Source organism: Antechinus flavipes, chromosome 4, assembly GCF_016432865.1.
Source record: "Antechinus flavipes isolate AdamAnt ecotype Samford, QLD, Australia chromosome 4, AdamAnt_v2, whole genome shotgun sequence".
In the NCBI taxonomy this organism is placed as follows: domain Eukaryota; kingdom Metazoa; phylum Chordata; class Mammalia; order Dasyuromorphia; family Dasyuridae; genus Antechinus; species Antechinus flavipes.
In genome coordinates this window covers 158,303,816-158,319,689 of record NC_067401.1, presented here as the reverse complement: position 1 = coordinate 158,319,689, position 15,874 = coordinate 158,303,816, and the positions used below count along the sequence as shown (strand labels likewise).

At 33.2% G+C, this 15,874-nt stretch overlaps 2 protein-coding genes across 7 annotated transcripts in view; one reads left to right on the top strand and one right to left on the bottom strand.

Moving 5' to 3' along the window:
- Positions 1 to 15,874, top strand: part of ARSG (arylsulfatase G) — a 996,823-nt gene that overhangs the window by 790,216 nt on the left and 190,733 nt on the right. For 3 of the 5 annotated variants that reach the window (XM_051995243.1, XM_051995237.1, XM_051995239.1), the window contains exons 2-3: positions 1,487 to 1,569; positions 1,655 to 1,749. The exons of the other annotated variants lie outside the window; for them this stretch is intronic. The gene's annotated coding sequence lies outside the window, so the exon portion shown is untranslated. The remainder of the gene's footprint in view (positions 1 to 1,486; positions 1,570 to 1,654; positions 1,750 to 15,874) is intronic. 5 annotated transcript variants of the gene reach the window in all.
- SLC16A6 (solute carrier family 16 member 6) overlaps positions 5,126 to 15,874 on the bottom strand; it is a 94,469-nt gene continuing 83,720 nt past the window's right edge. For both annotated transcript variants that reach the window (XM_051995244.1, XM_051995245.1), the window contains 4 exons: positions 15,106 to 15,249; positions 14,621 to 14,749; positions 9,106 to 9,918; positions 5,126 to 7,311 (listed from right to left, as the gene is read on the bottom strand). In XM_051995244.1, the coding sequence (XP_051851204.1) occupies positions 7,064 to 7,311; positions 9,106 to 9,918; positions 14,621 to 14,749; positions 15,106 to 15,249 (1,334 nt within the window). In that variant the 3' untranslated portion in view covers positions 5,126 to 7,063. The remainder of the gene's footprint in view (positions 7,312 to 9,105; positions 9,919 to 14,620; positions 14,750 to 15,105; positions 15,250 to 15,874) is intronic.

Here is a 15,874-nt window from a genome sequence, read left to right as displayed (position 1 = left end):
TGGTTTTTGATCTCATCACTTCCCACTTCCCCAGCAACAATCAAAAAAGCTGCTCTGAGTTTGTTATTATGAAACTGAGAGTTTTACAAAGCTGGTTGAATAGATATATAATCATTTGATTTGGGTACCTATTTTTTTCCCCTTGTTCTGTGTAATTATAAAAACATAAACACTAGGGGGACCTAGTTTCCTTATTTAAACTATGGTGGACCAACTTGTTAGAGTTAATTTACATTAACTTTGTACACAAAAATGTTTTCTTTTTCAAATGCAGAATTGGCAATATGGAAAGTTCTTTGTCCTGTATCTATAGTAAAGCTCTACTGGGGTTGATTATTTAAACTTTTCATTTTTGTTTTTAATCTTAAAAACAAAACATGTCTTTTGTTTTTATATAACATTTATATAACATTTCCTACCCAGAAAGCTACCTCCTTACAAAAAAATGAAAGAAAATCAGTTCCATAAAACCAACCACATTGCCTTTGTCTAATAGTAAATGTTATGTTCCATGCTCATAGTTTCTTATTTCTATAATGAGTAGAGGTACATTTTCTTAGTTCAGGCTAACCTGGGTTATTATAATTACATAAAATTCTATCCTTCCTCCTCACCCCCATTTGTCATTGTGCTCATTGTGTTTACTGTTTATTTAATTCTGCCTTACATGAAAAATTACATCATTTGTTCTACATTAATTTATAAAGGTCTTCCAATGGTTCTATGAATTCTTTTTTGTTTTGTTTTTTCTTGTGGTGAAATAACATTCCATCACATTTGGGTAAAACAGTTTATGTAGCTATTCCCCAGTCAGTGGGAATTTTATTTTTATTTTTTTAAGTTATTTTTATTTTTATTTTTTATTTTTAGTTCTTTGCTACCAGAAAAAAAAAAATCATTATTTTATTACATCGGGTTTTTGACCATCTTGAAATATATATCTAGCATTGTGAATTGAATCAAAGTAGGAATATTTCACTAATTTTTTATAAGTTTTAAAGATTATTTTATTGTCAATTAAAAAGCATTTATTTTCTCTCTCATTTCATTCACAAAGCATGATTTTGAATTGCTTACAAGACTGTTTGGACCAGTTCACAACTCTCTCATTAACATATTTATGTACTTATCTTTCTATTTCACAACTAGTGGCATAATGGATAATACTGGGCCTGGAGTTAGGAAGACTCCTTTTGATGAGTTCAAATATTGGAGACTACCGTGTTTCCCCGATAATAAGACCTATCCCGAAAATAAGCCCTCTCCTTACTGTATAAGATTCCTCTAAAATAAGCCCTCCCCCGAAAATAAGCCCTGTTGAGATTGCTACTGTAGTGAAGGTGATCCCCTGCGCTACACGCTACATTATGGTACCCTCTGTATGCACCGTCGTCGTCCCCCCCCCACCCTGTGAAACGCCCACCGCACTCCGAGCTGCATCCAATCAGAGCTGCAGCAGTGAGCACGTCATCCTGTTCTTCCCCAGTGATTTGCTTGCTGGCGCCATTGAGAGCAGTGCCGCGGAGGAGAGCTGAGGCAGGACAACATAAAAACCCAGTATGTAAGCAGGTAAGCAGGTTACCTGGACAAGACATGTTCATTTAAAGAGAGCTATATTGCTGGACATGACAGATTGGGTCCACTTCTTTTGAAGGAAATAGAGGCGCAAGACATCCAGGACGGAATTCAGGGTATGGACACTTATGACGATGTTGTTGAAGAAGATGACATGATCATTATTGAATAAAGGTACTTTTTTTTGTTCACATTTACCTGTTTATTAAAATTGCTGTCAATGTTCATCAAAATAAGCCCTCCCCTGAAAATAAGCCCTCCGGCGGTTTTCTGTCCAAAAAAAATTAATAAGACAGTGTCTTATTATCGGGGAAACATGATAGTTGAGTGATCCTGGGCAAGTCACTTAACCCTGTTTGCCTCAATTTCCTCATAGGTAAAATGAGCTGGAGAAGGAAATTGCAAACCACTCCAATATCTTTGCCAAGCAAACCCCAAATGGGATCACCAAGAGTTGAACATAACTAAAAGACAGCAACAATAAGAATCTTTTTATAGCCTAGCCATCACTGACATTTATTAGTCTTTTATTTTAGCTCTGTTGATCCTGCTCCCTCCCTCAAAAACAAAAACATGACAACACAAAAATATTATAATTTCTTGTGACTGAAATTTATTTTTTATGATTCCTCTCTGTGACATTCTTGGTTAAAAATTCTTTCCCTAGCCATAGCTTTCTTTCTTTCTTTCTTTCTTTCTTTTTTTTTTTTTTTTTTTGGTGCCATGAGTATTATTTTATTTTATTTATTTTATTTTTTAATAGCTTTTTATTTACAAGTTATATGCATGGGTAATTTTACAGAATTGACAGTTGCCAAACCTTTTGTTTCAATTTTTCCCCTCCTTCCCCCCATCCCTTCCCCAAATGGCAGGTTGACCAATACATGTTATATGTTAAAGTATAAATTAAATACAATATAAGTATATATGTCCTAACAGTTATTTTGCTGTACAAATAGAATCAGACTTTGAAATAGTGTACTATTAGCTGTGAAGGAAATCAAAAATGCAGGCGGACAAAAATAGAGGGATTAGGAATTCTATATAATGGTTCTTAGTCATTTCCCAGAGTTCTTTTGCTGGGGTGTAGCTGGCTCAATTCATTACTGCTCTATTGGAACTGATTTGGTTTATCTCATTGCTGGAGATGGCCTCGTCCATCAGAATTGATCATCATATAGTATTGTTGTTGAAGTATATAATGATCTCCTGGTGCTGCTCATTTTACTCAGCATCAGTTCATGTAAGTCTCTCCAGGCCTTTCTGAAATCATCCTGCTGGTCATTTCTTACAGAACGATAATATTCCATAATATTCATATACCACAATTTACTCAGCCAATCTCCAATTGATGGGCATCCACTCAGTTTCCAGTTTCTGGCTACTACAAAGAGACCTGACACAAACATTCTTGCACATACAGGTCCCTTTCCCTTCTTTGTGATTTCTTTGGGATATAAGCTCAGTAGAAACACTACTGAATCAAAAGGTATGCACAGTTTGATAATTTTTCGAGCATAGTTCCAAATTGCTCTCCAGAATGGCTGGAATGTGCTCACAATTCCACCAACAATGCATTAGTGTCCCTGTTTTTCCACATCCCCTCCAACATTCTGCATTATCTTTCCCTGTCATTCTAGCCAATCTGACAGGTGTGTAATGGTATCTCAGAGTTGTCTTAATTTGCATTTCTCTGATTAATAATGACTTGGAACATATTTTCATATGACTAGAAATAGTTTCAATTTCTTTAAGAATTGTCTATTCATATTCTTTGACCATTTATCAATTGGAGAATGGCTTGATTTCTTATAAATTAGAATCAATTCTCTATATATTTTGGAAATGAGACCTTTATCAGAACCTTTGACTGTAAAAATGTTTTCCCAGTTTATTGCTTCCCTTCTAATCTTGTCTGTACAAGACAAGTTTTGTTTGTACAAAAACTTTTCAATTTGATATAATCAAGATTTTCTATTTTATGATCGGTAATGATCTCTAGTTCTTCTTTGGTCATAAATTCCTTCCTCTTCTACAGGTCTGAGAGGTAAACTATCCTATGCTCTTCCATTTTATTTATAATCTCATTCTTAGCCATAATTTTCAATGATGCCTCTCTATCCATCTTCCTACATTTAAAAAAGTGATAGATTATTTTAAAATTGAAGATCTATGTCATGTAAAGTGCTGATATACAATATTTTGGTAAACTACTTCCCAATTTTCCCAGCATTTCTTGTCAATTGAGCATTTCTTCCCAAAGTAGAACTGTTCTGAAGCCCAATTTAAAAAAAAAAAATTAGTATCTCCTTTGATGATTACTGGTTTAATGAGATAACTTGAAGTCTAGAAGTTCTGTTGTTCCCTCATCCATCCTTTTTTAATCTTGTGATCATAAACATTTTATTTTTCCAAAACTTCAGCCATAGCTTTTGAAGATCCAGAAAGGAAAGTGCTTGTGACTAGAGTCTTTGGCATTGTCAAATGATTCAACATTAGAAACTTACTTGATTTTATCAAAAGTATCTAAGTGGTGCAGGGGATAGAGTGCTTTGGCCTGGAGTCAGGAAAACCTGAGTTTAAATATAGTACTAGTCATTGTAGGACCAGTCACTTAGCTTGTCTGTCTCAGTTTCCTCAGTTTTAAGATGGGAATAATAATAGCATATACCTCCCAAAACTGTTGGGAAGATCAAATAAGCTATTATTCGTTAAGTCTTTAACACAGAATACATACTTTAAATCAGTGGTTCTCCAAGTATAATCTAGAGAATCCTGGGGATCTCTGAAACCCTTTTAGAGGGTCTACAAATTCAAAAATAGTTTTTATTTCCAATATGGTAAATGTCTATAAATATAACCCAGATAAACAAAAACGCTTTGGAGAGATCTTCAATAATTTTTAATAGGATAAAGATACTGAAAACAAAAGTTTGAGAACCACTGCTTTAAATGATTGCTTCCTTCCCTTTCTTATCAAAGGAAAGGACATTAAAAAAGGGCACCCACGGGACTTTTCTAACTAACTTGCAGCTAAAACTTTATGGGTTACCTTACAATTAGAGTGTGAGCTCCCTGAGAGCAAGGAATGTCTTATTCATCTGTATTCCTAATACTTAAAACAGTGCTTAATAAATATTTTTTAATTCATTCACTCAGAGTCAAATCCTATTCTGCCATTTACACCCTGGGCCTTCTTGGAACACTATAATGTCCTTTTGTGTAACTGAAAATGAGCTGTATCCTTGATCTTTATATTGTTTTTGGCACTCATTCTCCTGCTAGGATAATGGTTTAAGAGTATTATCACTTTATATGCTTCAATTATAAGATACAGAAATAGAAGAAAAGATTCCAAATGAACCTTTAAAAGATTTTGCTGAGTGGAAGAAATGTCTATTTGAAATTAATCCTTTTCAGGCTGTTTACCACTTTGCTTTTACACTACAAAATTAGGTTTTCCACTATTGAAAAGATTTAGGGCTTAGACAACTAATAGAAAAAATCGTTCTTTTAAAAATAAATTTTCATGAACTTATTGCAAATATCATTGTTTTCTAGTAATACCAGAATCAACGTCCTTTTTTTATTTTTTCCACTTAAAAACCTAGAGTATTAGATTGCCGAAACATACATATATTTATTCATGCCATTACATTCAGAATGTACAAAGAGTAGATTTTTCAGTTATTAACATGAAATTGGTATTGGACATTTTAGGAAAAGAAAAAGATTATGTTATAAAGTGCTGAAGTAATATAAAGATACAAACAGCCACAAGCTCAATATTGTTCTCAAGCAGAGACAAAAGAATTGCTATATCCACTTCATTTGTTGAGTGCTTGTTTGGGGGGGCATTTACATTCTCCTCTACTCCCTCCCCACTCCCACAAAATTTTACAGATTGTCCAGTATATCTATTGCTGATAAAATGCTGTACAAAAAAGAGCAAGTGATGAGGAATGCCACTTTATATGCAGCTGTGTGTGTGTGTGTGTGTGTGTGTGTGTGTGTGTGTGTATGTGCGTGCCTATAACCAAGTTAGGCTTGTCTTGTTTGTTCCCCTGAGTTGTCTTAAAGTAACAGTAGAGATATATAAAAGATGGGGCCAGCAAGCAAGGGCCACCACTGATCAAATGAGATTCTATATAAATCAAAGCAAAGAGCATAGCCTACCCTGTTCCCTTCACACTTCCCTTCATAAGTAACTTTGAAATAGGAAATACTGTCCATGTAGTGTAAGCTGGAAAAACAACAACAGACAACAACCCAGTCTTAAGATGTAAACAGTATCTTGCAACTCAATGATAGTCCTAAGTGTCTTAATCTTTCAACAATTCAGTATTTTTTTTTAAAAATCAGAAATGCCTTAAATATTTAGTATAATACAATTCTGATTAAAGAAAATCCTCAAGTATTTTTAGGAGATGAATGATTAAAAAAAAAAAAAAACTAAACTAAAAAACTAAACCACATCCAGTAAGGTGGTTTGCTGTTCTTGCTCAAGTGGGGTTTTATCTATTTTAAAATAGCACAGTTTGTGTAAAATCATTCCAAAGCAAAATTGAGAAATCATTATAGCCTGGGTTTTCAAGACAGTAATTTTACAAAATAAAAGTTTTTTGAGGCATTGAAAGGATAGCTGAAAGGAGGTAAAAATGCAATTTTACTAGTTTTCATATTTAATTTCTCATAATAACTATCAGCTTTTAACCATCCTAGAATAATTTAAAAATAAATACTAGTTTAAATTTAAGATACTATAATCACAGATATAGGAATAATTCAAAACAACAGGAAATCTATTTGGGAATGCTATTCTGGAAAAGTATTTTATATTAAAATACTTATGGTAAAAACTGGCCATAAAAATAAGTGGTAATCTTCACATTTATCCAATTCAAGTTGTTATTGTTAGTTATTTCACAATCCCTTAGTTTATTGATAAACTATTTGGTCTAAAATCCTACATTAAATTAATCTATTTAGAAAAATAAGAGCCCATGATTTGCCAAATGAAAACACCAAAGTCATTATTAAAAAATTTTTAAATTCATATTTGCCTATGTATTCATTTTTCTAAAAAGACAAAAGGAGTTTTAGTGATGCTTAAGAATTTTTGCATGGTCTGCTCATTGTCACATGGGCTACGTTTATTTCATAAGATTCCAGTTTACCGCATGGGAACTAGAGCTGTGGAAACATGTGGCCGATGCTTAGCACCTCTTTAAAAACAGGAATATGAAAGTCTAACACATCCTCATATAGCTAATAACTTAAAATGGAATGGAATGGAAGCCTTTTTGTTTGTTTTTTTTAGCTAACTTAAAAACAAACTGAAAAAGAAACCTTTTCAAAAAGATGTAGATAGTCCTGTTCACATATACATTCCTGTTAAGATGTATTTCTGAAAGTGGGGAAGAAAAGGTGGTCAGTCACCTTTTCCTCAATATCCTATCAACCCAGTTTTTGATGTTTGAAGAACTTATCATACTACATTATTTTTCTTATTTCCTTTGTTTTCATGTTTCCCAAGGTCCATTTCAAGAAAGTCTTCAGGTGTATCTTGTAAAGACTTTGAGGTCTGACTGTTAGACTTCACTTCATCTTGAGGATGTTGACATAATCCAACTTTGCATGGTCTCACAAATGCTAGAAAAATAGCTGCTAGTAGCATGCCAGCTGTGCAGGAGTAGAAAGCTGAAGCATAATTCTTGGTGGTATCCACTAGAATACCTGGAGGAAAACATGATATAAGAAAAATTTTTAGAAATAGAAGATACCTTTCCCCAAATCTCATTTACTGAGAAAACATTCTAGTTTTTCTGCTTTATGTTATTAAAAATGGAAATGGTAAATCTACCATTATTGGTCTTTCTCTCCACTAAGAGATCAAAGACCAAGAGGAAAAAAAACATAGATTAAAAAAACATTTAAACAACAGTGGTTTCTGTTATAGCAAAGAAACTAAGGTGGAGGGGGGAAGAAGCGCTTAACAGTTGAGGAGTGCCTGAGCAAAGTATACTATATTAAGGTAATGTATATTATTGACCTTTAAGAAAGGACGAAAGGAACAAATTTGGAGAAACCAGGAAGAGTTGAATGATCTAATGTAGATTAATGATCTAATCTTCAGTCACCAAGAAATAAATTTTTATAATGACCATGGTACTTACTATAAAGGAAAAAAAATCTTTGAAACAATAATGAATTCTGATTAATGCAAAACTCAATCATGACTTCAGAAAAGTAGTAAATCATGCTTTCCAATTTCTTGGCAGAAAGGTACTGGACTACAGGTACAAAATGAGACATTTTCAGACTTAGCCAATATATGAATTTGTTTTGTTTGACTATACTTATTAATTTTAAAGGAAGGCTTTTACTTTTTAATAGGGGAAAATTGTGGCTGGAGTAGGAGGCAGTGCTATTTAGGCAAAAAAGAAAAAACAAAATACAAATTAACAAAATATGTACAAATACAAAAATACATAGATGAGAGCAGAGGGGCAATAGAAACTGGACAATGTTAGTACAACTGTGTTAAATTTAAGATATACTTTAAAAATCATAAAGTACACATAGATTTCATATATAATTCTTTTTCTATTCTTTTTCTGATATTTGTCAAATACAAAAGAAAATGAGAAACTTTAAAAAAGAAATAGTGGAGGAAAAAAAGCTATGTCACAGCTATAGGATTAGTTTCAAGAACAATTAAGTTCATCCATAATGTAAGGAAAGTCTCCCAACCCCCTTTTTCTCCCCCCCCCCAAAAAAAAAAATTTTTTGTACCTAGAAAAAGGGAAATAGTTGAGTTTTTTTTATGTCAGGGAAGGTCATTTAAAATAAGAAAATAGAAGAATTCCTCCTTGCAAACTTTTTTTTGGTAACCAAACCAATAAATCTATTTCTTCCCTCAAAGATATTTACACATCTTTGAGAAAACACATTTTTGAATCACATTTAATGATTTACTGTATCACCTCAGTAAGTTTCTATTGTATCTCAATGCTATAAACTATGGCCATATCCCTTTTACCAAGGTCTTATCCTACAGTAATAGATCAACAAGTAGAAGGATACAACTACATATCCAGGACTTGTAACAACCTTTTTGAGAAAGAAAATTGTTTGAAATCTTCTAATTTACATTATTCTATTAGTCAGATGAAAAGCAGGTAAAGGGTGGCTTTGAAATCAGGAATACCTAGGTTCAAGTTTTAATTGTGTGAGCGGAGATAAGCCACCATTCAGTTTTGATGAAGAAATTTCCACAAGAGCTTTTTTCTTGCCAACAATACAACATGGCAGAAGGAGCCCTGAGTATCTGAATTCCATCTGATTGTTCCATTATTCAATCTGTGACTTTGATCAAGTTACTTCATACACATGGAATCCAAATTAGTTAATCTCAAAGGTCCTTTTCAACTCTTAAAACCTAAGGCTCTGATGTAGTGATAAATATAATACAGAATCCACAGAGCTAATGGCACATTTTATAGAGAGTAAGATATACATTTATGTTACCTGAAAGGGGTGGTCCAGCAAGTCCTGATATACTCTGAGCGCAGACATAGACTCCAGCTGCAGAAGCCATCTTCTCAATTCCCACTACATCATCTTCAGCTAGTAGAGGAATATGAGTGCCTGCTACTGTTCCAAGCATGAACCCAAAAAATGCACTACATATTATAAGACCCCAAAATGCAGAAGCAAAAGGAAAGGCACATAAAGATATAGTCAACAAAATAACACAGATAAGCTCAATATAGATCTTACGAATGGGCTTTCTATCAAGGACAAAACCAGCACTCATTCTTCCAAAAATTTCTGCCACTGCCATTGCAGATAATGTAAAAGCTGAACGATCCTGGTCAATACCCAGACTGATGCTCAGAGGAATGATATACAAAGAGGGAGCAAAGAATCCAAGTGTAGCAAATACACCAAAAAGTGTATAACAAATGAAACTCTTTTCTTTCAAAATGGAAAAGTCCAATAATGAAGCCTTTTCATTTGCATTTGTATCACTGGACTTTACCAAGATTTCTATGTCAGTCTTTGGCTCAGGTTCTGCACTGGCATGAGTAGGCACATTTTTAGGTGAGGTAGTTAATTCTACTCCTGAGTCAATGGAGTCTATTGAGGTGTGTGTTTTCTCATTTTCAAGCATATATTGTACTTCTTTCCGATTTTCAACTGAAGGTTCTTTTGGTGTTCCAGGTGGTCTGATTACAATAGGTCGAAGCAAGGCTCCACAGATGATAATATTTAACTGTAGCACACCAACGAAAAAGAGACTGTATCTCCAACCAATCTTTTCTTTTAAAGCTGTGATAGCTTGAATATTTGGAAGAAAAGAAAGAACAAAAGTCAAAATTGATAATTGACCTAATAAGAAAACTTCAAGAGAAATACAAATAATGATTGAGCAATAAACTTTAAAAGATAACCTTTATATTTGAGACTATGTGCTAGGTAACATTCTTTTAATAAATAAATAAAAATATAAAAAGTGGTGTGAAATATATAACTCAAGAAAAGAAAATAAAAGTTTTGCCCATTTCTTTATTCTACTGGGGTTAGCTTTCAGGATTTTTAAATGTGCAGACAAAAACCATCTATAAAAGATTTATGCAAAAAATGGAAGTTGCCTCGGCTCCAAAAGAAAAAGGTCTTGAGGATTTACACTTTATTTGGCAAAGACGGAAGGGATAAACCAAGTCAATAATGCATACTAGAGACTGTTAAAATTAAAGCTATTCTCATTTTTTAATTTATAATTCATTGATTTTAATTTGCCTGTGATTGCCCATAAACAGTGTAAAAGTTTTAATATTAAAGGTGGTTGATTTTAGTCAATACATGTGAGGAAATTGAGGTCCAGATAAGAAAGTCATAACACATGTTTTACATGCTTATTAATGGTATAGGAGAACAGCTAGGTGTCACTTCCTGGAGTCAGGAAGACCCAAATTCAAATTTGGTCTCAAATTATTCATTCACTTGCTTCAATTTCCTCACCTATAAAATGATCTGGACAAAGACATCATATTGAATTTCAAAATAGAAAAGAGGATACATTCTGCAATCTATAAGCCATTTAGATAGTTTTTGGTTCCTGGAAAAATTTTAGAACATTTGTGAATATCTTTAAAAGGAAGCAGTGATTAGGAAGATATAGCATGACTTCACCAAGAATAGGTCATGCCAAAATAACCTTTTTTTCCTTTCTTTTGGAAGAATTAGTAAATTAGTAGATCAGAGAAATACTGTAGGAAGATAGTTTACCTAGAATTGAGCAAAGTGCTTAATAAAATGTACTCAGTTTATAAACCCCTTCTCTCCCCACCCCTCAAATATTTGATTTGAGCTAGAGATAATATAATTAAATAGATTCAGAATTGGCTAGCTGTCTATACTCAAAGATCAGTCTTTAGGAGTTACTTTGGAAGCAGGTCTACTGTAGAGTGCCCCAGGAAATTGGGCTTGACTCTGAACCATTTAACAATCTTAACCAGGTCTGAATAAAGGGACAGATACATGTTCATCAGATTTGCAGATGATGCAAATAGAGAGAGGTAATAAAAACACCGGGAGATAAGAGTCAGTTTCCAAAAGACTTAGTTAATTAGAGCACTGAGCTGAATCTAATTTTATGACATCCAACAGGAATTAATGTAAAGTTTTATATTTGAAAACAATAACAAAAATCAACCTTAGAGATACAGGTTGGACAGGCACGGTGAGAAAGTTTCAGTGAATCATAACTTGAATAAGAGTCTGCTATAAAAGTTCATGTCATCTCTTGAGCTACATTAAGAGAAACTTAGTTTCCTGGAATAAGGAAGACACAGTCCCTTTTTACTAGTTAAGAAAGTACACTGAGAAGCTGATGAAACTTCTTTCAAGATTACTGAACTACTATCTTTAATATTTGAAACAATGGAGAATTGTTGAGGTGGGAAGGATCTAGGAAAGTCCTGTAACTCGTGCTATTTGAAGAGTGGTAAAGGAGCTTGGGACTTTAACATGAAAAACATGAAACATGTTTAACATGAAAAAAGAAACAGGGTGACATGAGAGCTATATCCAGATATGTTAAGAACTGTCATTAAGGATGGAATTTTTTCTGTTTGGTTCTAGAGAGAAAAACCAGAAAAACAGGCGTGGAAGTTTCAAAGAAGCCAATTTAGATTTTAAATCAAGGAAAATTTTACAATTAGAGCTGTCACAAAGTGTTGGTGAATTCTTCAGAGGTTAGATGACTGCTTGTGGAATATTTTAGATCAAGGAGTTCTTTCAGATATGGATCCAACTAAGACTTGAAAATGCTAGGATTGATTTTGTGTTTACTTCTGGATATCAGAAGAAGAATACTGACAAATTCAACAGAAGAAATGTTTAGGTGAAGAAGAAATGCACTATAATTCATAGCCCTAGATTTAGATCTGGAAGTGAATGTAGACAGATCATCTAATCCAACTTCCTAATTTTACAAGGCTAGAGAGGTTGGATAACTTGCCTGAGATGATATAAACATAGCAAATAGGAGATCTGGGATTTGAACATAAGTCTACTGTCTTTCAATGCCCTATACTGACTGTTTTTTAATAAGACAATATATGTGATTGCTATCTTCAAACATATGAAAAACTGCTAGAAGGATGGGTAATTAAATTTAGTTTGTCTCAAGACAGAACTGGGATCAGAAAGTTAAAACTAAAGAGTTAGATTCTGCCTCAATACCATAAATAACTTTATTTAACAGTTAAGACTATGTAAAAATAGGTACTGAATTTCTCATTACTTTATGCGTATTCTTGTATCTGGTAAGAGATTAGACTAGATGAAAAGTCTTTTTCAATTCCAAGAATCTAGGTAATAAATTAGCAAAACACCCACTCAGCTACCCAACCAAACAAAAAACTTTGAAAAGCAAGGCGAGGATTTAGAAATCAGCATAGTTGTTATAAAGATTTAAATTATATAATAATTTAGATTTAAAATCTATGATCAATGAGATATTAAAAATAAGTTTCTTTGGAGCATTAATCTCTAAAGATAAGAAAACAATGATTGGAATTTAACTTTAGTCACAACCTTTTAGTTCAGTGCCCCATGACCCAAAGACTATTGGAAAAGAATCAACACACATACATATACAAACACTTTTTGGAGGTGGTGTCATAGTGGAAAGCATGTTTCATTTCCAATCAGATTCACATTCTATTCTGCTCATTTTTAACTGTCAAATCCTGGAAAAATCATTTTACATCTTTAGGCTTCGGTTTCTTTTCTTTCTTTTTGGGGAGGCAATCCAAGTTAAATGACTTGTCAGGATCACAAAACTAATAAGTAAGTGTCTAAGACCAGATTTTAACTCAGGCCCTCCTGATTCTGGGGCCAGTACTCTATCCATTATGCCATTTAACTGTCCCTATGCTTCAGTATTATATTTAAAAAAAAAAAAAAACTGTATGTTAGACTTGATGATTTCTAAGTTTCTTTCCAGCTTCAAAAACTATTGTTATCTATCCATTTTTTAAAAAATCAAAGTAGACTAGGATTTTTTCTCTCCTTGTCATTGAGTTGAATTCTAGGCTGTTACTATTAGAGGCTCCTAGGAGATGAAATGAACAATTTTTGAGAGAGTATTAACTAAGTACAGTAAACTGTGGCTTGTTGTTCCACTAATTGCAATTTTCTTTTAGCTAGTCTGTCCAGACAAATAAAATATGACAGATATTCAAAATAATAACCCTGAAAAAATGCTGCAGTAATATTTCAAAATAAATTATATTCAATACAATTTTAGTAGTTAGTGCTTTGCTGTAGTAGAGTTCTTTTTGAGTGCAACATCTATCATAATTCACTGTTAACTAGTATGATGACTTGGTGGATCTGATTCCTCAACCATTTGGAGATAGAGAATCTGTGTTCAAATTCTGACTCTAATTTATTTTCTGCATGATTTTGTTCAAATTACTTTACCTCTATGGGTCTGTTTTAAAATGAAGGAGATGAATTAGGCAACTTCTACTATTCTTTCTACTTCTAAATCCTATCATCTAGGAACCTAGTAAATTTTGCTATATTACAGTTTTTGAATTATATGTTACTTTGGCCATGTCTCTTTCCCCTTTATTAGTGGATCTGATGAAGAATCAGGGTATCTTTTATCATTGGGTAGTTCAAAATCTTTTAGACTCAAGAAAAACAATTATTGGATTGATTCTACATATTTTTAACGGAGTTGGAGGAGAAAAGGCTCATGCATCAAGACAATGGCTATGCCAAAAATTAATTCTGTATTTCTCAAGTGAATTCTTTTATTAGATCTCATGGTATAATCTTCATGCAGTTTGGTCTAGATTATTTGAGTCAATGGAGAGAAAACAATTTTTAGAATCCAAAATATTTTATATTTTCTACCCAATATTTTGTTTGGAGATTGATTTGGGATGATATTAGAGAGAACAAGAGCTTACACTGTGTAAGGAAGGAAAGGAGAAAAACCAAGCATTTACTAAGCACCTATTATGTGTGAAGAACTGTGCTAAGTTTTTTTACAAACATCTCATAGCCACCCTGGTAGGTACATACTATAATTACTCCCAGTTATAGTTGAGGAAGTGAGGTAACCACGTAAGACATAAAGGAGTAGTGGCCAGGGAATTTTAGTGTGGAAAGACAAAGGGATTGGGGATGAGGGAGAAGGTAGCACTACTCACCATGCAAGTGCTTTATAAATATTATCCCCCCCCAAAAAAAAATTATCTCATTTGAATCTCTAAACAATCTTGGAAGTTAGGAACTATTATTATCCTCATTTTATAGCTGAGAAAACTGAAGCTGAGTAGTTAAGTGCAGGGTCACACAGCTAGTAAATGTCTGAAGTAAAATTTGCACTCAGGTTTTCCAAAAGTGCTCTATTTATTGTGTCCAGTGCTCTATTTATTGTGTTATCCTAAAGGGTAACAGACAGAGATGGATTTTTGTTATTCTCTTTTCATTTATAAAAATATTTTGGCACACTTACCTGGTGCACTAGCAAACACTGCAAAACATTCTCCTGTGGAAGCAACTGCAGTCACAAGGGACCGCCTTTTTTCAAAGTATAGTGACAGAATGGTGATAGTAGGGAGAAAGCTAAGGCAGAATCCCAAACCTGTGAACAGATGTCAAATAGTACCATGATAATCAAAAAACAAACAAAACACACTGATGTTAAACTGTTTTTAAAGATTTCTTTTTTTTCAACAAGAAAATAAGATTTATCAGCTTTTTTAACCAAGAGTTCATTCTAGACAAGGAGATCATAAAAGATGGCTTCTCATGAAGATATTATTGAATTTGGTAGATTTTAATCAGCTTAGGAAAAGGATCCTCTGGAAAATTTAAAAAAATCAAATAGAATATTTAATATGTCATACCTATAAATCTTATATTATTTAAATTTAAAAGACTTTGAGTGACATTTCCTTTCTCTTCCCACCCCACATTTAAATTCAAAGTAACACTTACCAGATATTATTCCAATAGTTATGTACATATGAACAACATTTTGTGCAAAGGATGCCACCATCATGCCCACACTGACAAGCAGTCCTCCTGCCATTACCACTGGACGATGGCCAAAACGATTAGTCAATATCGTGGACAGAGGAGCTACATTGAAAGAATATAAAGTTTTAATTTAAGGCTTATAGGTTTGAATGCTAACTTAAATAGTCTTAAATCTTAAATGTAAGATAGTATATAAAAAGGCAAATGAATTCTATGAAATGTTCAATTAAAAAAGCTCAGGCCAGAATTTTATTACTTGTTTATGTCAAATGAATGAAAAGAAAACCAAGTACAGTAAATGTTCTGGATTTATATGTACATTCAAGGAGGGTAATACTTTTCCTCTGAAATCCACTAAGTTCTGATGTGTGAATAAATTGTTATATACAGTGGTGGTGACCCTGCCAATATTTTAGTGATTTTTCTTTCCTAGCTTTCTAATACCCTCTCCCTCTCTTGCTTTTATTTTACTGATTTAGTCTTCCTTTTTTAATTTTCCTACTTCATCCCTCTCCCTTCTACTTTTGCTTTCAAATATTAATCACTGTTTGGTGCAATTAGTAAAAATCCTTAGAAATATGATGGAGTTTGGGGGAAAGGATTTCATTGATGATTAGCCTTGATTTCTATCATCAGATTATGAATTTTTTTCAGAAAATGAAAGTTGGAAAGGATTTCAGAGCCCACTTAGCTCAAAGATTCTGACACGGGATAGATGAACTTAAAA